A 23,228-nucleotide genomic window follows, 5' to 3' on the forward strand; every position below is an offset into this window, starting at 1 on the left:
ATCTATCAGCTGCTCATTGATTCTGGTTAATTCGTTAATGCTGGTTTTGACCTTTAAAGCCCTATGCGGCCTAGGACCCACGTACCTATGGGACCGCCTCTCCTGGTATGCCCTGCGGAGGACCTTAAGGTCCACAAATGACAATATTTTGGAGGTCCCAAGTCGCAAGGTGGTTAGATTGGTCTCAACCAGGGCCAGGGCCTTTTCAGTGCTGGCCCCGAAATGGTGGAATGCTCTGTCACAAGATTCTAGGGCCCTGTGGGACTTGACATCTTTCCGCAGGGCCTGCAAGACGGAGCTGTTCCGCCTGGCCTTTGGTTGGGACTCAGTCTGACAAAACCCTTACGGTTTTGATTTATGGGCTACTTTTAAAATGAGGCTGCATTTTAAATGGCATTTTAACCTGTATTTTAAATTGGCCCCCCCATTATGTTTTTACTGTAATTTTACTGGTGTTAGCTGCCCTGAGCCCGGCTCTGGCCGGGGAAGGCGGGGTATAAATATTATTATTATTATTATTATTATTATTATTATTATTATTATTATTAGTGAAGTTACTGAAGGGAAGGGAGTACTCTCCATGCCTGACAATGTGTGAACAAGTCTACTGAGTCAGACCAGTGGTCCTAGGAGCTCAGCCTTGTCTGCACCAGGAATGTATAACACCCAGTAAAGGTAAAGGGACCCCTGACCATTAGGTCCAGTCGTGGCCGACTCTGGGGTTGCGGCGCTCATCTCGCTTTATTGTCCAAGGGAGCCGGCGTACAGCTTCCGGGTCATGTGGCCAGCATGACTAAGCCGCTTCTGGCGAACCAGAGCAGTGCACGGAAACGCCGTTTACTTCCCACCAGAGTGGTACCTAGTTATCTACTTGCACTGGTGTGCTTTCGAACTTCTAGGTTGGCAGGAGCAGGGACCGAGCAACGGGAGCTCACCCCGTCGCGGGGATTCGAACCGCCGACCTTCTGATAGGCAATTCCTAGGCTCTGTGGTTTAACCCACAACGCCACCCAGTAGAGAGGGTTTAATCCATCCCCCTAAAGCATTTTTGTTTTGTTCCCCCGCTTAAGATTCCACCAATTCTGGCAGGGGAGGCAAAAAAGCAGAAAAAGGAAGCAGATACAGCAGCGATGGGATGGGCAACGCCGAGAGCCCTGGTGGGGATTCACCTGTCTCCTTTCCTGGTAATCAGATTGATCATTTGATGCACAGAAATGGGCTGATACAACCCCAGCTCCTCAACTGGCCTGGATGGATTCGCTGAAAGAGGTTCTGGGTGGCAACATGGCTACCTGCCTCTGACCGTGAAGGGAGGCCACACCTACTTTTGTCCACGCTCTCTGCTGATACGTGGCCCCTGGGAGGCTGCTATGTGGCCTTCGGGTGAAAAACAGCTAGCCACCCCTGGTCTACATTTACCAGTGACATTTGTTTTGAAATTTGAGTGCTCTAGGTGTTTCTCCCTTTGGTCAATTCTCTCTCCCCACCTTGGGATCAGCCCCCTCCCCTTAAGAGAAATAGAAAGTTCACACGCTAAACCTTTCGAAGTGATCTAGTTAAAGATGGATCCAGTAGAATTAACCTGAACTTTGAAAAGACCATAGAGCTGAAATAGGAAGTGGGAAAGAGCGGTCCTTCCAATTTCCTCCTCCAGATGTATTTTTCAATAGAGAAAGAAGTAACCTTTATCACCTCATGAGCAAAAGGACAAGTGAGAAATTGTTCTGCCTGGACACTGAGGTCCAGCACTGAGGGCCTTCTGGCGGCTCCCTTGCTGCGAGAAGCCAAGTTACAGGGAACCAGGCAGAGGGCCTTTTTGGTAGTGGCACCCGCCCTGTGGAATGCCCTCCCACCAGATGTCAAAGAGAAAAACAACTACCAAACTTTTAGAAGACATCTGAAGGCAGCCCTGTTTAGGGAAGCTTTTAATGTTTAATAGGTTATTGTATTTTAGTGTTTTGTTGGAAGCTGCCCAGAGTGGCTGGGGAAACCCAGCCAGATGGGCTGGGTATAAACAAATTATTATTATCATTATTATTATTATTATTAATGATCGTCATAAAACTTCATATCATGCTTTTCACTTTCAGAAATGAACATCTCTTAAGGCCAGCTCTGATGCAACGTACTACTGAACAGCGCATTGCAGCCATTATGAGCATTACCTGCTTTGGTCTGCCTACAAAAACATTTGCTCCCATTACCGTGGACAACATTTTATTTACCTGTACAAACATCACAAACAGTTTTCAAAAATCTGTATTATTAACAAATCTAATTAAAGACTGCAACCCGGCCGTAAGGAATATGCACACAGAGGGAGCTCTTCCATTGACCCGAGGGGGAAAACAACAACAGATTATGGAGACCTATTGAATGAGCACCACTAGAAGTCCTATGTACATATGAGCAAAACGCCCATCATTATGATAGGCAGGGCAAACAGTAGAGCTGTGTGTTGCAAGGATTGGAGTGGGAAGGCTGGGCCACATAGATTTGTGTGCTATTTACGGGGTCCTTCTCAGTAGAGGCTGGGCCACCCGATGTTGGGCAGAGTAATAAGTTAGGCTATGGCTAAGGCAAGATACACAGCAGACATGGAACTTCTGGTCTTAGTTATGCCACCGCATGAGACACACTTATGCGAAGGATGGCGAACATCACCTTTTGATGTAAGTGGTCCATATCTCAGTGGCTGGACATCTGCTTTGCATGCAGAAGGTTCCAAGGTTCAACCCCCTGAAGACAGAATTGGGATTCAAGACGATCTTACCAGGCTGGAGAACTGGGCAAAATGTATTCCAATAGGGACAAATTTAAGGTTCTACACTTACGCAGGAAGAACCAGCCGCACCAGGATTGCCAGTAGTACATGTGAAAAGGATCTAGGGATTTTAGTCGACCACAAGCTTAACATGAGTCAACAGGGTGATTCAGCAGCAAAAAAAGTGAATGCTATTCTAGGTTGCATCAACAGAAGTATAGTGTCCAGATCAAGGGAAGTCATAGTACTACACTATTCTGCCTTGGTCAGACCACACTTGGAATACTGTGTCCAATTCTGGGCACCACAACTTAAGAAGGATATGGACAAACTGGAACATGTGCAGAGGAGGGCAACCAAGATGATCAAGGGTCTGGAAACCAAGCCATATGAGGAATGGTTGAAGGAGCTGGGTATGTTTAGGCTGGAAAAGAGGAGACTGGGAGGAGATGTGAGTCATCTTCAAATATCTCAAGGGCTGTCACATGGAGGATGGAGCCAGCTTGTTTTCTCCTGCTCTGGAGGGCAGGACCCGAACCAACGGATTCAAGTTACAAGAAAGACGATTCCGACTAAGCATCAGGAAGAACTTTCTGATGGTAAGAGAGTAACGGGTTGGTGGCAGCGGGGAAGCGAGCACAGTGGTGGCACAGGGATCAATAGACCGTTAAACGTCCGGGGACTCTGTGTGATCGCCACACCAGGGATTGAATTTGGGACCTTCTCCATGCAAAGCACATGCTCTCTACCACTGACCTATGGCCTTTGGAAAGTGCCTGCATCAAACGAGAAACACACAGTATCTCTTGAAGCTAAACGGGGCTGAGTTATCTCATGAGTCCCACAGAGGGAGAGATCCGAACAATCTGGAGGAGCTCTCACAGGGACTCGACAATCCTGTGAGGTGGAACTCACAAGACCGAGATCTTCCCTCACAGGATCACAGCAAGATCTCGAAAGGATGAAGGAGGTAGATCGGGACACTAACGGAAATGTGGAGGACTTGCTACAATGCGGCTCACATTGAAGTCCAGTTCGTATGCAAACTGCTTGCAAATGGGCTTCAGAATGAGGGCTCTCAGCTGATCGGTACTGACAGCCCTCACCCTTAAAGTCCAGTTGTCTGCATTTTGAACGCAAACTGCTGCAAAAACGATGTCTCTCAGGACTCATCAGCTGATCAAAGCTGGTCACCCCATTGGCTGAATGAGGGCATGCCTGACGGCTTACTCCTTGGCTCAGCCAATCCCAGTGGGGCTCCCTGTCAGTGAAAATCAGCTGATTGGTCCTGAGAGGGAATAATGGGGAGCCCACTTTAAGCTCCTCATTCCTCCTTTGCAGATACGTCTACATCTGCCCTGATGCCATGTACAGTGTTCAGGGTAGGCAAGTGCATGTGGTTTGGAGAAAACATCCTCACAGGCCAGTTAGGATCCCTGTTGGGCCTTATAAGGTCTGAAGACCAGAGGTTCTCCACCACAGGGCAGAATGATGGAACTGAGTAAAAGGCCCCCAGGTTATCGCAGATATTCCCTTCTTAAGTGTTCCTCCTGGGACATCCACACCATTCAGCAAACCACAGTGGCTCAGATCCAAACACCTCGAGCAGGAGGCGAGAATGTATTAGTGCCGTTCTGTCAAACCACGGTGCAGTGTGTCAGGGGCTGAATTGCCAGGCGTGAAACACGGTGAATGAGGAAGATAGCAGGAGTCGAGAATGTATTAGTGCCGTTCTGTCAAACCACGGCGCAATGTGTCAGGGGCTGAATTGCCAGGCGTGAAACACGGCGAATGAGGAAGATAGCAGGAGGCGAGAATGTATTAGTGCCGTTCTGTCAAACCACGGTGCAGTGTGTTAGGGGCTGAATTGCCAGGCGTGAAACACGGTGAATGAGGAAGATAGCAGGAGGCAAGAATGTATTAGTGCCGTTCTGTCAAACCACGGTGCAGTGTGTCAGGGGCTGAATTGCCAGGCGTGAAACATGGCGAATGAGGAAGATAGCAGGAGGCGAGAATGTATTAGTGCCATTCTGTCAAACCACGGTGCAGTGTGTCAGGGGCTGAATTGCCAGGCGTGAAACACGGCGAATGAGGAAGATAGCAGGAGGCGAGAATGTATTAGTGCCGTTCTGTCAAACCACGGTGCAGTGTGTTAGGGGCTGAATTGCCAGGCGTGAAACACGGCGAATGAGGAAGATAGCAGGAGGCGAGAATGTATTAGTGCCGTTCTGCGAAACCACGGTGCAGTGTGTCAGGGGCTGAATTGCCAGGCGTGAAACACGGTGAATGAGGAAGATAGCAGGAGGCGAGAATGTATTAGTGCCGTTCTGTCAAACCACGGTGCAGTGTGTCAGGGGTTGAATTGCCAGGCGTGAAACACGGTGAATGAGGAAGATAGCAGGAGGCGAGAATGTCTTAGTGCCGTTCTGTCAAACCACGGTGCAGTGTGTCAGGGGCTGAATTGCCAGGTGTGAAACATGGTGAATGAGGAATATAGCCAGCCATGGCATGTAAAAACTCTAGTGGTCTTGAAAAGAGCTTGTGCGGTGCCAGTTCCAGGAGACTTTGGGGAAGATGTTCTCAGTGGGTCTTCCTCTCTGTGTATGCTATCCCCATCGTCCTCGCAGCTGTTGCCACTGCCCTTTTGCTTGGGAGGAAATCACCGTCTCCCAGCAGGGCCGGTGCTCCTGTTGGACAGAGTGAGGCGGCTGCCTCGGGCGGCAGGCAGTAATTGGCAGCAGATGATGGAGGATACAGTGATGTGGGCCATGCAGCCTGCCCTACACCGGCTAAGTTGGTTGAATGCCTTCAGGTGCTGCCCAGTGAAGCCGCCCTCCAGCCCTGGCCTCTGAGCTTCTGCAAAATCTTGTGTGAGAGCTTCTTCAAACGAAAGAACTTCCCTGGAATTTGGGGTCACCTCTCTCGTGCAACCCTCTTCTGCCAGGTCGGAAGCAGCCCTTCTGTTAGCAGAAGAGACTTTCCACCGGGAGAAGGGCACACTTGGATCCAGGCCACCACCACCGTCGTCCAATGAGAAGCATGACGTCCGCCAGTTGGAAGTTTGGAGGTCATGGTTGTTGTTGTTGTTGTTGTTGAAGCCACCTTGATCCCAGGGCTTTTGTCTCTCAGGAGAGCAACTTTTCCATGATGGGGTTGGTAAAGGAAAAGCTTCGGAACATGTTTTGGTCCATGCTGTTGATGAGGCTCCGGTCCCCGCACGACAGCCGGGGTTTCTCGTTCAGAAATTCTTTGTCGAAGTTGCTGCAGTCGCCCGGGGATTTCTTGCAGAAGGGAGAGGGAAAACGGAGTTAGAAACATCAGAAATGGAATCGGGAGAGTTGCACAATGTTTCTCAAAACTGGGTCTCCAGCAGACGACAACTTCCATCATCCCTAGATAGCAGGACCAGCGGTCAGGGATGATGGGAGTTGTAGTCCATCGACAGCTGAAGACCCAGGTTTAAGAAACATTGCTTAAGCTAATGTGGTGCTTTCCAGATGTTGTTGCTGGACTACAACTCTCATCGTCTCTGACTAGGCAGATGGGAGTCCAGCAACCCTGGGGGGGCAATATGGCACCTGACCCTGCATTAAGAAGATGTTCTTGAACCTTTAAAAACAGGGCCAGGGATCCCTGTGGCTCTCTAACTCCCATCAGCCCCAGCCAGGATGAAGGGTGATGGAATTTGTAGTCCTCCAAGCCTTTAGTGATTCTCCCAAGCTCTTCCTGACCGCAGTGGTGGTCGGTGGCCATTGGGACCCATAGGGCAGAAGGAAAGGAGCCCAACAGTAGGTGGCGCCAGAACCAATGAGCTCTACTTTTGTGCCCATCCTCTCTGCTATTGAGTTCTACAAGAGGCAAGCTTGAGAGAAAACTGGCAAGCAGCAGCACCTTCTGGACTGGTTGTAAATAAGAAGACAGACAGGTGAGGGCTGGGCAAAGCTGGTGGGGTTGCGCCCCATTTGCCCTAATGGATCAGCCTCCCCCGGCTTCTCTCGCTGCTGCAACTGTAACTGATGTTTGATATTGTTATGTACTGAGTTGAATAGGATCCAAAATGCAGCAGTCTGATTGGTCCTAGAACAATAGGATCCAGAATGCAGCAGCCTGATTGGTCCTAGAACAATAGGATCCAGAATGCAGCAGTCTGATTGATCTGCAGGAGCCACCCAATCCAACTCCAGGTTTAGGTGAATCCGCAACCTGATTGGCTTATAGGAGAATCCTGGAATTAGCCAATCACGTGGGGCCCATTGTGTAAAGAATGTATATAAAGCAGACATTTCGGGGGAACTTGCATTCCTCACTACTATGAACTGAATAAAGAGCATGAAATCCATACTCGACTCCGAGTATATTTCAGATATCTTTTTTGTTCAACGCTGTTTTATCACCCTTGAAGCTGCCCTGGCATTTTAAAAAATATATACGGTATATGAAAAGTTGCATAGAAATAATTTTTAAAACAAGCAAACAAAAAAGTCTAAATAAAAAAAATTGAATAAAAAATTGTCCAGTAGCACCTTATAGACCGACTAAGTTTGTTCTGGTACGAGCTTTTGTGTGCATCTGAAGAAGTGTGCATGCACACGAAAGCCTATACCAGAACAAACTTAGTTGGTCTATAAGCTGCTACTGGAAATTTTTTTATTTTTATTTTGACTGCGTCAGACCAGACTGCCTATCTGAATCTAAAAAAAATGAGTCTAAACATGGTAAGATTATCTGGAGTCCACAAACAAGGAAACTCAACCACCTCCCCTCTGATCTGCAAGGGATCATTCATTTTTAGTTGCGAAGAGAAGCAAAGAAACTCAGAAAGGTTAAGGTTTTCCCCCCCTCTCTCTCACCACTCTAGGCTTGAAAGGGGGTTCGACTGCTCTCGCTTCAATGGCTTCCCAGTTGATCTCTTGGAAAAAGGGATGTTGGCGGATGTTCCCTTTGGCTCCCAGTCTCCTTTCCGGTTCTCTTACAAAAAGCTGGAAATTGAAAGAATGCTAAATTTAAAAAAACACAGCACTGACTGTTGTTTGCTTCTTGTTTTTATTATGTATTTTGTGCTTTTTATCTTGCATTTTTATGTTGTGGATTGCCCTGAGATCTACGGGTGAAGGGCGATATACAGTGGTACCTCGGGTTACATACGCTTCAGGTTACAGACTCCACTAACCCAGAAATAGTGCTTCAGGTTAAGAACTTTGCTTCAGGATAAGAACAGAAATCATGCTCTGGCAGCGCGGCGGCAGCAGGAGGCCCCATTAGCTAAAGTGGTGCTTCAGGTTAAGAACAGTTTCAGGTTAAGAATGGACCTCCGGAACGAATTAAGTACTTAAACTGAGGTACCACTGTGACCCCAAAACAGAGGCAGTCTGGAGACACCCTTAAAGATAAATTCTTATTTTATCTTTAAAAGTAAATTCCATCAGGAAAAATGACCGTATTTAGTGCAAAGGAACCAATATGAGGAAAAGACGAGGGACAATTATTCCTGTAGAATGGGATCTTGCTCAGTCCAATCCTTCCTCCATCCCTGCCTCCCTCTCTACTTGACCTGACCTTCACAAGAAGGTCCCTTGCGTCCTTGTCAAGCCATCGAGGGTAGAACGGGCTGTCCATGCGGATCGACTGAAAGAGTTCCTCTTCGTCCTGACCATGGAAGGGAGACTGACCAATCAACATCTCGTACAGAAGGACTCCAAAGGACCACCAGTCAACGGACGTGTTGTATTTCTGCCCCAGCAGAATCTTTAATGGAAAGGGATGGAGAAGTGAAGAAAGCTTATTAGTAAGAGCTGGCCTCCTTGCAATGAGCTAAAGCCACTTCCGAACTGGAGAGGAGGTGGGGTTGCGGGCCCACGCCCTCCCCACACACGCGGGGGCTGGCTCACAGATTGCTCTATCTACCATGTGGCAGTCCTTCAGATATTTGAACCTGGGACCTTCTCTATGTTAATCAGATGCTCTACCAAGATGATCAAGGGTCTGGAAACCAAGCCTTATGAGGAACGGTTGAGGGAGTTGGGTATGGTTAGCCTGGATAAGAAGTGACCGATTATAATAGCCATCTTCAAATAACTCAAGGGCTGTCACATAATAATAATAATAATAATAATAATAATAATAATAATAATAATTTATTTATTTATACCCCACCCATCTGGCTGGGCTTCCCTGTAACTTGGCTTCTCGCAGCGAGGAAACTGCCAGAAGGCCCTCGGCGCTGGACTCCGTGTCTGGGTAGAATGATGGGGGTGGAGACGCTCCTTCAGATATACGGGACCGAGGCTGTTTAGGACTTTAAAGGTCAGCACCAATACTTTGAATTGTGCTCGGAAACGTACTGGGAGCCAGTGTAGGTCTTTCAAGACCGGTGTTATGTGGTCTCAGCAGCTGCTCCCAGTCACCAGTCTAGCTGCCGCATTCTGGATTAATTGCAGTTTCCGGGTCACCTTCAAAGGTAGCCCCACACAGAGCGCTTTGCAGTAGGCCAAGCGGGAGATAACCAGAGCATGCACCACTCTGGTGATGCAGTCCGCAGGCAGATAGGGTCTCATCCTGCGTACCAGGAGGAGCTGGTAGACAGCTGCCCTGGACACAGAATTGACCTGCGGCTCCATGGACAGCTGTGAGTCCAAAATGACTCACAGGCTGCGTACCTGGTCCTTCAGGGGCACAGTTACCCCATTCAGGACCAGAGAGTCCTCCACACCTGCCTCCACAAGCTTGTTTTCTCCTGTTCTGGAGGGTAGGACCTGAAACAATGGATTCAAGTTACAAGAAAGGAGATTCCAATTATTGGTAAGAGCTGGAATGGACTCCCTTGGAAGGTGAAGGGCTCTCCTTTCTTGGAGGCTGGATGGCCATCTGCCATGGATACAGTGGTGCCCCGCAAGACGAACGCCTCACAAGACGGAAAACCCGCCAGACGAAAGGGTTTTCCGTTTTGGAGGCGTTTCGCAAAACGAATTTCCCTATGGGCTTGCTTTGCAAGACGACAGCCCATAGGGAAATCTCAGGGACAGCGGGGAAGCGCAGCGCGTCTTCCCCACTGTCCTCGGACCTCCTCCGAAGCCGGGCGGTGGGGCGGGAACACCTCCACCCGCCGCCGGGCTTCGGAAGGCTCCTCCGAAGCCGGGCGGCGGGGCGGGAACACCTCCCACTGCCGCCCGGCTTCGGAACGGTGCTCCGAAGCTGGGCGGGGTGGAGGGAACACCTCCCGCCGCCGCCCGGCTTCGGAACGGTGCTCCGAAGCCGGGCGGCGGGGCGGGAACACCTTCTGAAGGCGGGCGGGGGGCGAAAGTCTTTGCTCCCCCCTGCCTACCTGTCCCGGAGGGCTTTTGAAGGCAGGCGGGGGGGGGGAGCAAAGACCTCTTCTGAAGGCTGGCGGGGGGCAAAAGTCTTTGTCCCCCCTGCCTGCCTTCCCAGGGGCTTTTAAATCGCCCCGGACAGCGGAGAAGTCCTCTGCTGTCCCGGGGCGATTTTAAAATGCCGCCCGCCAGCATTTTAAGATCGCCCGGACAGCGGAGAAGTCCTCCGCTGTCCCGGGGTTTTTTAAAATGCTGGGGGTGGGAAGAAAAGCCCTTGTCCCCCCCCCCCAGCCTTCAGAAGAGGTCCGGGGACAGACTGGTCTGAAGGCGGTTTCCCTAGGAACGCATTAATTGATTTTCAATGCATTCCTATGGGAAACCGTGCATCGCAAGATGAAAAACTCGCAAGACGAAGAGACTTGCGGAACGAATTAATTTCGTCTTGCGAGGCACCACTGTACTTTAGTTGAGATTCCTGCACTTCAGGGGGTTGGACTAGATGACTCATGGGGTCCCATCCAACCCTACAATTCTGTGTTTCTACCACTGAGCTTCAGCCCTGCTGTGCCCTTGCCTGTTGACCATGCTGGCCGGGGTGATGAAGGTTGAAGTCCAACCTGAAGGCCCACAAGATACCCCAATGACCTTGAGCATTGCTGTGCTGGCCCCAGGAGCAACCCGGGCAACGTGCTCCAGGTCCGGTCCCTAATCCAAGGGTTCCATGGGGAGTCAGTCCAACAGGGCCAAGGCAGGACATGAGGCAGGAAACCAGGCAAGGTCAGGCACAGGATCTCAAGCATGTTCTAGCAAACAGCAACGTTGCTCCCGCAACCTGGGGCGGGGTCTGACAGCCTTTTATCTTTGTCAGGGTAATGGCAGGTTGTGATCCCCAGCGACTCACCTCCCTGTTTTGCCCGAAGGTGAGCACTCCTCCTGCGAGTACTCAGGTCTCTCCTTCTCCCATACCTCAGTCTCTGCAGCTCGGGAGACGTTGGTGGGTTACTAGACCCAGGGGCCGCCTCAGCCTCTCCTGACCCAACTGGCAGTGGAGCAGCTGTAAGTGATGGCCCAGCTGAAGGCAATGAGGTCATCCCCGCATCTGGAGCCAGGGCAGGCTCAGGCCCCTGACTCAGCCCAGCTGGTGCTTGTTGCAGGGGAACCTGTGCAGACTGGGACTCTTCAGAATCAGGTCCTAGACTGATTCTGATGCCGCCTGAGGCAAAGGATCTGGTGCGGACTGAGACTCCTGTGGTTCCGAGTCTGAGCCCGATTCCCAGGCCATCACAACTGCATTCCCTACACCAAGCACCCAGATACCTCCAGGGAGCTTATTGGTGGGCAGAAGAGGCTCAACCCTTCTCTTCCATTTGCACCCAACCCGTTATTCAGAGATATTCTGCCTCTGGTATGGGGTAGTTCCATTGGTTGCCACGGCTAATAGCCCCACTTACCTCCGGTGCAATATAATCGGGGGTTCCACAGAATGTACTTGTCTTGGCGTCCCCTCCCATGTGCTCTTTGCACATCCCAAAATCGGCAATCTTGATGTGCCCTTCCTTGTCTAGGAGAACGTTGTCAAGCTTCAGGTCTCTGCAAGGCAAGATCAGGCGACATCTCTGAAAAGGCTCTTTTCTTGAAAGACTAGATGTGTTATCTAATCAATATGTGCTATATATACAGTGGTACCTCGGGTTAAATACTGTATTTTTCGCCCTATAAGACGCACCAGACCACAAGACGCACCTAGTTTTTGGAGGAGGAAAACAAGAAAAAAAATATTCTGAATCTCAGAAGCCAGAACAGCAAGAGGGATCTCTGTGCAGTAAAAGCAGCAATCCCTCTTGCTGTTCTGGCTTCTGGGATAGCTGTGCAGCCTGCATTCGCTCCAGAAGACGCACACACATTTCCCCTTACTTTTTAGGAGGGAAAAAGTGAGTCTTATAGAGCAAAAAATACGGTACTTAATTCGTTCCGGGGGTCCGTTCTTAACCTGAACCTGTTCTTAACCTGAGGTACCACTTTAGCTAATGGGGCCTCCCGCTGCCGCCGCACGATTTCTGTTCTCATCCTGAAGCAAAGTTCTTAACCCGAGGTAATATTTGTGGGTTAGCGGAGTCTGTAACCTGAAGCGTCTGTAACCTGAAGCGTATGTAACCCGAGGTACCACGGTACACAGAACAATTGTTAAGTCGTATCGGGTGCAAGTCCCGGTATTGTGGGGTTGTATTGTGGGGAAGAGCTGAGGAGGAATGACCGCTGGGAGGAGCACACAGAGAAGAAATGCCCTGGTGAATCTGCAGCAGCACAACTCGACGCCTTCGTCTGCCCCAGCTGCAACAGAACATGTCTTTCCTGTCTCTGTCTCTACAGCCACAGCAGTCGCTGTTAACTCTTCAGCTGTTTGACTTCTCTCCTAAAAGTGCACTCCGCCGTTATCTCCTGAGACAGACGGATGTCAACAACCGCATTGAAATTCCTGCATTTCTGGGGTTGAAGTAGATGCCCCTCGGGGTCCCTTCGAGCTCTGCAATCCAACGATTGCATTATTCTTTCTCTCTCCGCCAAGGATAAAATTCCTACCTGTATATGATTCCTTGAGAATGAAGGAACTGCAAGCCACAAATGATTTCAGCAGCGTAAAACCTGAGAAAATCAGAGACAGGTTGGGCTTAATTTTATTGGTTCATATTTAACCCAATATCCAATATCTTCCCCCCCCCACAGAGTACTGGTCCAGTGGTTATTGTTTTTATCTGTAAGCCACCTTGAGTCCCATCAAGGAAAAAGGCATGGCAATAATAATAATAATAATAATAATAATAATAATAATAATAATAAACAACACAACAACAACAATAATAATAATAGAGGCCTCATTTCATAACAGCCACTGACAGACCTATCCTCCACCCTAAGCCACTGGCCATCCTCAAATCATGTTGCAGTGAGCTCCACTGCTTAAATTAGGTACTGTGTTACGGGACACTTTCTTTTGCCTGTCCTGAATGAATCTACAGCCCACCGCTTTTGTCAGATGGAAAGGACAAATAACTTTTCTGCGAACACCTACATTAATGTGTAATGATGGGGGTGAGGGCAGGAGGTATTTGGGGGAAATGGAATTAAACTGCCATCGGAATACAGCCTTGCCACCAGTCCAGGAGTGACAATGGCAGAAATAGTGGCACCGCCAGCCATCTTCCTTCTTAGCGACGTCCCTCCTTACTGTTGGCAACAGCAAGAGCTGAGCCAGATAACAGCCGGGATGCATAGGGAGAATGCTCCTGAGAGTGTGCAGAGTTCCTTCACCAGGGGGCAAGAACTTTCTCCGCTTCCTACACCCGGGATTAAGAGTTCTCTTCTTCAGTTCAGAAGCGCACCACTCCAGAAAGGCCAAGTTCCAGGAGCGGCCCAAGGCATTTTGGTGCCTGAGGAGAAATACCCGCTGCTGCCCTGGTAATGGAGCCGGGCAGCCGTGAGGCCGTGCAAGGGCTTCGCCTCAAGGAAATAATAATAATAATAATAATAATAATAATAATAATAATAATAATAATTTATTTATACCCCAGCCACTCTGGGCGGCTTCCCAAAAAATATTAAAATACTGTAATACATCAAACATTAAAAGCTTCCCTAAACAGGGCTGCCTTCAGATGTCTTCTAAAAGTCTGGTAGTTGTTTTTCTCTTTGACATCTGGAGGCAGGGCATTCCACAGGGCGGGCGCCACTACTGAGAAGGCCCTCTGCCTGGTTCCCTGTAACTTGGCTTCTCGCAGTGAGGGAACCGCCAGAAGGCCCTCAGCACTGGACCTCCGTGTCTGGGTAGAATGATGGGGGTGGAGACGCTCCTTCAGGTATACTGGACTGAGGCCGTTTAGGGCTTTAAAGGTCAGCACCAACACTTTGAATTGTGCTCGGAAACGTACTGGGAGCCAATGTAGGTCTTTCAAGACAGGTGTTATGTGGTCTCGGCGGCCGCTCCCAGTCCCCAGTCTAGCTGCCATGTTCTGGATTAGTTGTAGTTTCCGGGTCACCTTCAAAGGCGCATAGAGCGCATTGCAGTAGTCCAAGCGAGAGATAACCAGAGCATGCACCACTCTGGCGAGGCACTCCGCAGGCAGATAGGGTCTCAGCCTGCGTACCAGATGGAGCTGGTAAACAGCTGCCCTGGACACGGATTTGACCTGTGCCTCCATGGACAGCTGTGAGTCCAAAATGACTCCCAGGCTGCGCACCTGGTCCTTCAGGGGCACAGTTACCCCATTCAGGACCAGGGAGTCCTCCACACCTGCCTGCCTCCTGTCCCCCCAAAACAGTACTTCTGTCTTGTCACAGTACTTCTCTCTTGTCAGAAGTTCTTGCAGAGCCTCGCCATTGGGGGCTTGCACACAAGGGGGGCAAACTCAGCCAGGGCTTCCCTTTGCCACCCTGCCTCGCGACAGGGAAAAGCAGAGTGGTGGAATTCTTGCCAGGCCATGTTTTTTAGAAATCCAACTCTGGAATTGCAGAGGAAGGCCAGGTGGATTTCTGCGCCCAAAGTCACCTTCGCTCACCCGGCTCTAATGAATAATTTACTTCAAGTCGTTCTTCAATCCAAACAAAGTCCTAAAGCGGTTTCAATATTGATTTTTAAAAAAATTATCCCCAGGGGTACCGGGGCTTATTTTATTTGCTTTGTTCTGTTTGTTTTAATCATGCCTCAATCCATTTTTAAATCTTCAGTTGGTGTTTACCTTCTAGGTTTTTTTTTTTTTTTTACATTCATGTGATTCAGGCTAGTGTTTTATTTTATTTTGGGGACTTGGTGCTCTGGAGCAGCCGAACAAAAGATGTTCCACGGAAACAGCTTTTTACCATAGCTTTCTAAAACAAAACTGTTCGACCAGATGTCAAAGAGAAAAACAACTACCAGACTTTTAGAAGACATCTGAAGGCAGCCCTGTTTAGGGAAGCTTTTAATGTTTAATAGGTTATTGTATTTTAGTGTTCTGTTGGAACCTGCCCAGAGTGGCTGGGAAACCCAGCCAGATGGGCGGGGTATAAATAATAAATTATTATTATTATTATTATTATTATTATTATTATTATTATTATTATTATTCAATGGGTGCTGCCATAGGTGCCAACTATAGGGGGCCATGGGGGCCCGGGCACCCACATACATTTTTTTTGTGGGTGCTTGGCACCCACAGCGCGGGCTCCAACGCGGCTTCCAGTTTCTACCAAAAGTTGTGTCGGAGGTTTCCCAAGCCTCGGGTGTGATCTCCAAAGCCCCATGAGGCCTCGGCGATCACGTCTGAGGTGCTACCAGGCCTCAGAAGCGCCTCTGCGGCACGTTGATGTAACGTGATGTCATGACGTCACATTACCTCAAGGGTGCCATTGGGGACCCATAACCTGGAGCACAGGTTGGCGTTCCTGCCTGCTACTTTCTGTTTGAAATTGGGATGTTTATTTTGTATGCTGCCCAGATAGCTCCCCCTGTCCTTGATGTGTGTTTTACGAACTAAAAAATAAATAAAAAGCATCCTTTACATAAGGAGAGAAACAGAAAGAGGCTCCAACATGGGATAACCCTTTGGTAGGAATGTACCACCTCAGCAGGCATTGTGTGTGTGTGTGTGTGTGTGTGTGTGCTTGAAAACACCCCCAGATTTTTTAAAAAATAGCCTGCAAATGGAGAACATTCCTGTAAAGAGCTGCCAATGGGCAACTCCAGTCTTCAGCCCTCTCTGGCCTCAGCTCAATCCGTCTTCACAGGGAACTCTGGGAATAGTAGTTCTGTGAGGGGACTGGGGGTCTCCTCACAACTTTCAGCACCCTTAAGAAACTACAGCTCCCAGAATTCTTTGCTGGGGGAATGCCATGCCTCTTTAAAGTGCTGTCATGATGCTTTAAACCAGCCTTTCTCAACCTGTGGGTTCCCAGATGTTATTGGAATACAACTTCCATCATCCCTAGCCTGTAAGGCCAGAGCTCAGGGATGATGGGAGTTGTAGTCCAACAACATCTGGGGATGCACAGGTTGAGAACCACTGCTTTAAATGTTTGGCATGAATGTGGCCCTAAGGAGAAAGTAAACTGCAATGATCCCGACTCTACACATCATGCATTTCAAGACAATCTACTCTTGCAAGGACCGTACCACATCACTGATGGTACGTTCGAGCAATTTCTCTGTCTCTCCAGGAATGTGCAGCAAAAACAGACCCCAACTTACCTCGCTCGGCCAATGTCAAACTTGTGGCAGATCTGGATGTGAAACATCAGGTCACCCCCGTTGAGATATTCCATTACAAAAAAGAGGTTTTCCTAGTAAATGACAAAAAAGGCTTAAAATCCTAATCCTAATCATAATCATGAAATGGTCTTGGGGCAACAAATGACACAAGAAAAGAAATTGAACATTGCCTCAGTGACAGCTTTTTCTTGGGGAAACTCAAATGGATGGATTCATGATAAAAGGTGAAAGATTTATACAATCTGAAGAGAAACCAAAGGATTTATGATACCCATTTTACAGGTGGTTTTCCCGGAGAAAGTGGGGAAACAAAAGAAACGCCTGTGCCTAGAAATCATGGGACAAATGGAATAAATCAGGGGACAAAGGGAAATGTGGATAAGCTCTTAAACCCCATTCTCCAAAAGTCTATCAGTGTGGGAAATTATCGACCAAATCTAATGCATATTCTTGCTAGTTAGCATGTGAAGGGGTTAAGACCACAGAGCTGTATTGCTGATAGGCGGACCCAAACCATAGACATGTAATTGATAGAGAGGGCTCTGTGTGATATAATTTCCCCTCCTCTCCTGAAAGAGCACCCAGCATTTCTTGTTCCTTTCTCACTCCCTCTTTATGGGAGCAGACAGATATCCAGCTGCTTCAGCTCAGGCACGTGCCTGAGGCTGCTTCTACTGTAAATATACTGTATTTTTCGCTCTATAACACGCACCCGACCATAACACGCACGTAGTTTTTAGAGGAGGAAAATCCATAGGCATGCCACCCGTAGGCATTCCCTCCATAACACGCACAGACATTTCCCCTTACTTTTTAGGAGGAAAAAAGTGAGTGCTATGGTGCAAAAAATACGGTAATTATTTTACCTGTATAGCTTTTAATGCTGTTGCATCTGAAAACCAAGGAATGATTATGAGTAAGTAAAGTGTACTTTAAACTTACTTCTCAGTCTGTTGTAGGATTCTTTGTTAAGAAAAGGGGGAGCCAGCTTGCTTTCCAGCTGAATTCCTATGCTTCCAGTATTTTCTGCTAAAGATGGGACTTGAAACTCTGCTAAGCTGAATTTCCTTGTCTGTTCAACCCACACATGTGGGTGCCTGGAGGCAGGGCTTAAACATATGCGGCACCAGGGTGCAAAGATTCACCTGGCACCCCTTCCGGTTGCCGAGTCCCAGGCGCGCAGGAGAGCAGAACCAGCTGGCCGCCTCAGCATCTCGCTGGCTCGGTCACCCCCGAACTCGCAGCGCAGAGCTGCCCGCAGGAGAAGAACCTGCCACAACGCTCCGACCGATGGGCGGGCTCTTCCCCGACTCAACTCTTGGGCCCCAGATTCTGAGAGCCCGGCGCCCGGGTGCCCCGCACCCCTAGCGCTTATGGATAAGACGGCCCTTCCTTTTTCCTTTCTCCTTCTGTGATGGAACTCCTATTTGGGGACTTCCCTGGCTTTTTTTCTGGCCCACAAAGGCCAGTCTGGATAGTTGGCCTTGGTGAAGATTTCATCCTCAAAAAAGTTTTTGATTTGAGTTGCTACTGAAATGAGGCTGCATTTTAATGTTGTATTTTAATCTTGTTTTTAAGTTGTGTTTTAATCAATTGTTTCTATACCTGGTGTTAGCCGCCCTGAGCCCGGTCTTGGCTGGGGAGGGCGGGGTATAAATTTAAAAAATATTATTATTATTATTACAGTGGTACCTTGGGTTAAGAACTCACGGTAATTTGTTCTGGAGGTCCGTTCTTAACCTGAAACTGTTCTTAACCTGAGGTACCACTTTAGCTAATGGGGCCTCCTGCTGCCACAGCACAATTTCTGTTCTCATCCTGAGGTAAAGTTTTTAACCCGAGGTAATATTTCTGGGTTAGCAGAATCTGTAACCTGAAGTGTTTGTAACCTGAGGTACCACTGTATTACTAAAACTCATCTGAAAGCCATGCCCCACTGGCGGCCATTTTGTGACTGGTGGACCTTCTCAAGTGGATCCTGAAGGCAGACAGTCTGAGAATCTCTATTCTGAGTGAATAGGAAAGAAATTGGTCACCTTTGTCTGGAATGTACAGAAGACGTGAGTGAGGAACGGGTGTCCCCAAGCCAGAGAGAGGACCCGCCTTTCCACCATGGTACATTCAACGTCATCATCCATTAGCACCACCTCCTTCTTCAAAGCTTTCATGGCAAAAAACTGGTTCGTGTCCTTCAGCTCAACGAGGAAGACCTGGGCAAAAATAAATAAATCCAGGGTACTGCGAAACGCTGCGATTCATGGCAAGGTTAAGCAAAGCCGCGCACCGCGCAATTCAGAATTGAGTGCAGAATTAACCCAAAATCTCAGATGGAATGTTTATCAAGTTTCTAGTCCCTATGTTTTGCAAAGGCCAATTTGAAAGCGAGTAGCCAAGGTGTCGTGCAGGGATGGGGAGCACTTCCCGACTCAAGGGCCACTCTCTTTCGTGGGCGAGCTTTCAGAGGCCGTGTGGGTGGGGCCGAAGGAATAAGTGGGTGGAGCAACAGGTGTCAGTTTTATTGTGGACGCGGGTGGCACTGTGGGTTAAACCACAGAGCCTAGGACTTGCTGATCAGACTGTCGGCAGTTCGAATCCCTGCGACAGGGTGAGCTCCCGTTGCTCAGTCCCTGCTCCTGCCAACCTAGCAGTTCGAAAGCACGTCAAAGTGCAAGTAGATAAATAGGTACCGCTCTGGCGGGAAGGTAAACAGTGTTTCGTGTGCTGCTCTGGTTCGCCAGAAGCGGCTTAGTCATGCTGGCCACATGACCCGGAAGCTGTCTCCCTCGGCCAATAAAGCGAGATGAGAGCTGCAATCCCAGAGTCGGCCACGACTGGACCTAATGGTCAGGGGCCCCTTTACCTTTTTAAGTTACATGCAAGCTACGCAAAAGCCACAGATTTCTATGCACACATGTACACTCACACACCTCCTACCAGGCAAGCAAGAGACATTATCCCAGTTCTGGGACACATTCCAAACAGGTAAAAACACTTAAGGAGAGTGCAGACTATAGTCTTGAGGGCTGGGGAGAAGGGGTGTAGCCAGGGGAGGCAATATGACCTAGGAAGAGTCTCAAGAGCAAGAAGTGTGTGGATTGAGGTTCCCTGCTCTCGTTTAATGGTTAATACAACCCTGGTTTTCTGTTCTACTGTACAGTCATACCTCGGGTTACAGACGCTTCAGTTTGCATTTTTTTTGGGTTACGGACCGCCGAAACCCGGAAATACCGGAACGAGTTACTTCTGGGTTTCGGCGGTCGTGCGTGCGCAGAAGTGTTAAATCGCTCCTTGCGCATGCGCAGAAGTGCCGAATCACAACCTGCGCCTGTGCAAACGTGCCGCTGCAGGTTGCGGACGCTGCGGGTTGCGAACATGCATCCTGCATGGATCACATTCGCAACCTGAGCATCCACTGTACAGTAATCCATAAATTGCATGTGGTATTTTGTATTTAATTCAAGTAGGGCTTTGTTTTTGTAAAACACACCAACAGTATGTTGTGTCTCCTGCTCTCGCTTTCGCTCCTTACCTTGCCAAAGCTTCCTTTCCCCAACATTTTGTGCAAAACAAAATCATCTATGGTAAACTTCGGCAGCTGAGCAGGGAGGTCTTTCCTTGGTTCCAGTTCCACCGGGGAATCGGGACCCGGGACGTCTTCTGCAGGGGATTCCCAGGAAACTCCTTGAGGCTCTGCAATGGATCCCAGTGGAGTTGTGTTAACTGAAAGAGCTCTCCCCATTGCACTGACGAATCTTAACTGCTTGTGGGAACGCACACCATTGCACCTCTCTCCCCACCCAACGACCTACCATATTTTTCGCCCCATAGGACGCACCGCCCTATAGGACACACCTAGTTTTTTTTGGGGGGGGGGGGAAATAAAGAAAAAAATTTATTTCCCCCCCAGGCACGGGGTTGGCGCGGGGGAAGCCCGAGCTTCCCCTGACCCCAGCCCCCAGAACAGCCTGCTATCCGCAAGCCTAGGGAGCCGCGCCGGTCTCCCCAGGCTTGCGGATAGCTGTGCGAAGCCCGGGTGCGCTCTTCAGAGCGCCCGAGGCTTCGGAATGCAGGCAGCTCTGCGCAACCCTCCGGAGGCTGGCGTGGCTTGGCGCCGGGCTCCAGAGGGTCACACAGAGCTGCGCGAAGCCTGGGAGGGCAGGCAGCTCTGTGCAACCTTCTGGAGGCCGGTGCGGCTTGGCGCCGGGCTCCAGAGGGTTGCACAGAGCTTCCTAAAGCCTGGAGAGTGAGAGCCTCTCGCTCTCCAGGCTTCAGCGAAAGCCTGTATTCGCCCCATAGGACGCCCCCACATTTCCCCTTCATTTTTGGAGGGGAAAAAGTGCGTCCTATAGGGTGAAAAATACGGTAATTTGTGGCGAAGTGTAACCCGGGACAGATGCAGCTGGGCTGGCTGGCTTAAGCTGCCTGAAACTCTCATCTCTGTTTCTGGGACACAGTCTTCGGTGGCTGTGGGATGGTGACTGTCTCTCAGCCTAACCCACTTCACAAGGTTGTTGTGAAGAATAGAATTTTATTCTTACGGTTCCAGGTCAGGAAAATCATAAAACACAACAGGAATACATTGAATTGCAATTGGGTATAACAGAGACAATTTAGATATAGCGGCAGTTAAAATATATATATATTAAAACTTGATCACTAAAATATAACCTAAAATTATCATTTAAAACCTTAGTCATTGTTCCCTAAGTTTTATGGCAGTTGTACAGAATTTGGCCACCCTTAGCGTAATCTCTTGATCCTTGTCCTCTATCAGGAGTTTTAGACATTGAAGTTTGGACCCATTTGGAGATTTCTGTATAACAGGAGTGATAAATACCGAGCGCATATCACTGTAGAAACGGCAGCGTAACAAGACATGAGAGACAGTTTCTACCTCCATCAAGCCGCAGGGGCAGACTTGTTCCGCGTATGGTTTACCCTCGAATCTGCCCTGCAATAAGGCAGATGGCAGCACGTTGAATCTAGCGAGGGTAAATGACCGTCTGTATTTGGGTATTTGTAATTTTGACAAATATTGTTGTGGAGATAAAAGGGAGAGGGAAAAAACTGTGTCCACCATCTTGAACACCTTGGAGGAAAGGTGGAACGTGAATAACAATATTAATCTAAGGACGATTCATTGTTTTCAGCAGACCTTATTCCCAAGTAACTCTGTGCAGGAGTCATAGAGTTGGAAGGGCGATAACTGGGATGCGGGTGGCGCTGTGGGTTACACCACAGAGCCTAGGGCTTGCCGATCAGAAGGTCAGCAGTTCGAATCCCCGTGGCGGGGTGAGCTCCTGTTGCTCGGTCCCTGCTCCTGCCAATCTAGCAGTTCAAAAGCACGCCAGTGCAAGTAGATAAATAGGTACCGCTCCGGTGGGAAGGTAAACGGTGTTTCTGTGCGCTGCTCTGGTTCGCCAGAAGCGGCTTACTCATGCTGGCCACATGACCTGGAAGCTGTACGCCGGCTCCCTCGGCCAGTAAAGCGAGATGAGCTCTGCAACCCCAGAGTTGGCCACAACTGGACCTAATGGTCAGGGGTCCCTTTACCTTGACTCAAACGATAAAATACAGCACCTTTTTTCCCTGCTGGAGGTGCTGGCACAGGAGGAGCAGCAGGCGTCGGGTCTTTGTCAGGGAAGACAATTTCCACAGGTCCTTCTCTCAAGATCTTCTCTGACTCCCGCAAGCTTCTAGCCTGCCTCATGGTAAAAATGAGTAAAGGAATGAATCACGTAGCATGCTTGCTGGACACTGTGCAAGTGTGGGATCTAGTATGGGGCACAAGATTGGAAACTAAAAAAAATAACAATCTATGGAGTTTATCCATAGATGACACCCTACAACCACGGAAAACACCCTACAAGCAGAATGCAGGTCACACACAGAAACAAACACACTTCTTAGCAACTTGTCAAAGAGTTGGGCTGGCCGTGGGGAGAAGATGAGTTTTTGCCCAACGAGGGAAAGATGACCTGGCCGGCACTTTCTTGATCTCCTGCCCTCAGGCAGAAAATATAGAAGCCTGATTAGTCGCACCAACAGGGTAAAGGACAGCTTCTATCCGTGGGCTGTTAGGCTGCTGAATGAAAAGATAACAACAGGGCAACTGACTTTTGGGTTTGGTGGGTGTGTGTCAGTAAACGAGGGGAATTAAGACTAAGAGGGCTGAGTGGGGGGTGCGCATGTAATCTCACTGTATACAAGTTGTACAAGTGACAATAAAGTATTTCATTTCATTGTAAAGGTGCCAGCTGTAAAATAATAATAATAAGAGCCTCTAGGATTGGGTCAATGGCCCATCTAGTCCAGCATTCTCACAGTAGCCCACTAGATGCCCATGGGGAAAAAGCAGAACATGAGCACAACAGCCACTCTTGTGGCTTCCAGCAGCTGGTAGCTTTGCTGGCTCTGACAGTGAAGGTAGGGCAGAGTCTCCATCATGGTGACCAGAAACTTGGAGGAAACCTGCATGCAGGACCACCGAGAAAGCCCTAGTCAACGGACGTCTTTGTCCCCTGATCGGTGCTGCCAGCAATCTCCAAATCATCTCTTTGGGTCGCTTGCAAATCGACTTCAAATGGCTTGTTGTCACCAACCGTCAGCTGATTGTTACCGGAAGCAAAGCCCTTTGAAGCTAGGGGTTTCTCCTGGCACCAATGAGCTGATTGGCAGCAAAGGGGCCGGCTTTGAAGTTGTCACTCGATGTCATAATGAGGTTGGCGTCAGATGATGGACAGGCGGGGCAGACCCACCCACCTGCTAAATTTGGACGGCAGGGAGGGATCCAGCCCCCATTTCATCTGATACTTCAAACCAACTAAAATAAATTCACAGGAAGAATGGGACATCCTCTTTTGTAGAGGTGGCAAGTACAAAGAAATATACATAAGCCCCCAGCCTTCTGTGCTTT

The 23,228-nt window shown here is 49.0% G+C and overlaps 1 protein-coding gene across 3 annotated transcripts in view; it reads right to left on the reverse strand.

Annotated features, from left to right (window-relative positions):
- Positions 1-2,200: 2,200 nt before the first annotated feature.
- The window catches only part of PRKCQ (protein kinase C theta), a 55,938-nt gene continuing 34,910 nt past the window's right edge, over positions 2,201-23,228 (reverse strand). Inside the window, exons 10-19 of one of the 3 annotated variants that reach the window (XR_014516121.1) lie at positions 21,893-22,013; positions 19,842-20,002; positions 18,349-18,522; positions 16,292-16,383; positions 12,652-12,714; positions 11,523-11,661; positions 8,321-8,509; positions 7,615-7,743; positions 5,024-6,045; positions 2,201-4,428 (exon numbers count right to left, since the gene is read on the reverse strand). Coding sequence is in view for 2 of the 3 variants with exons in the window: in XM_083461164.1 (XP_083317290.1) it covers positions 5,890-6,045; positions 7,615-7,743; positions 8,321-8,509; positions 11,523-11,661; positions 12,652-12,714; positions 16,292-16,383; positions 18,349-18,522; positions 19,842-20,002; positions 21,866-22,013 (1,251 nt within the window). In the remaining variant the exon portion in view is untranslated. Of the gene's footprint in view, positions 6,046-7,614; positions 7,744-8,320; positions 8,510-11,522; positions 11,662-12,651; positions 12,715-16,291; positions 16,384-18,348; positions 18,523-19,841; positions 20,003-21,865; positions 22,014-23,228 lie in introns of all 3 variants that reach the window. The other 2 variants (XM_083461164.1, XM_083461165.1) reach the window with 2 other exon arrangements.

Source organism: Podarcis liolepis (assembly GCF_965112155.1).
Source record: "Podarcis liolepis genome assembly, chromosome: 10".
NCBI classification, from domain to species: domain Eukaryota; kingdom Metazoa; phylum Chordata; class Lepidosauria; order Squamata; family Lacertidae; genus Podarcis; species Podarcis liolepis.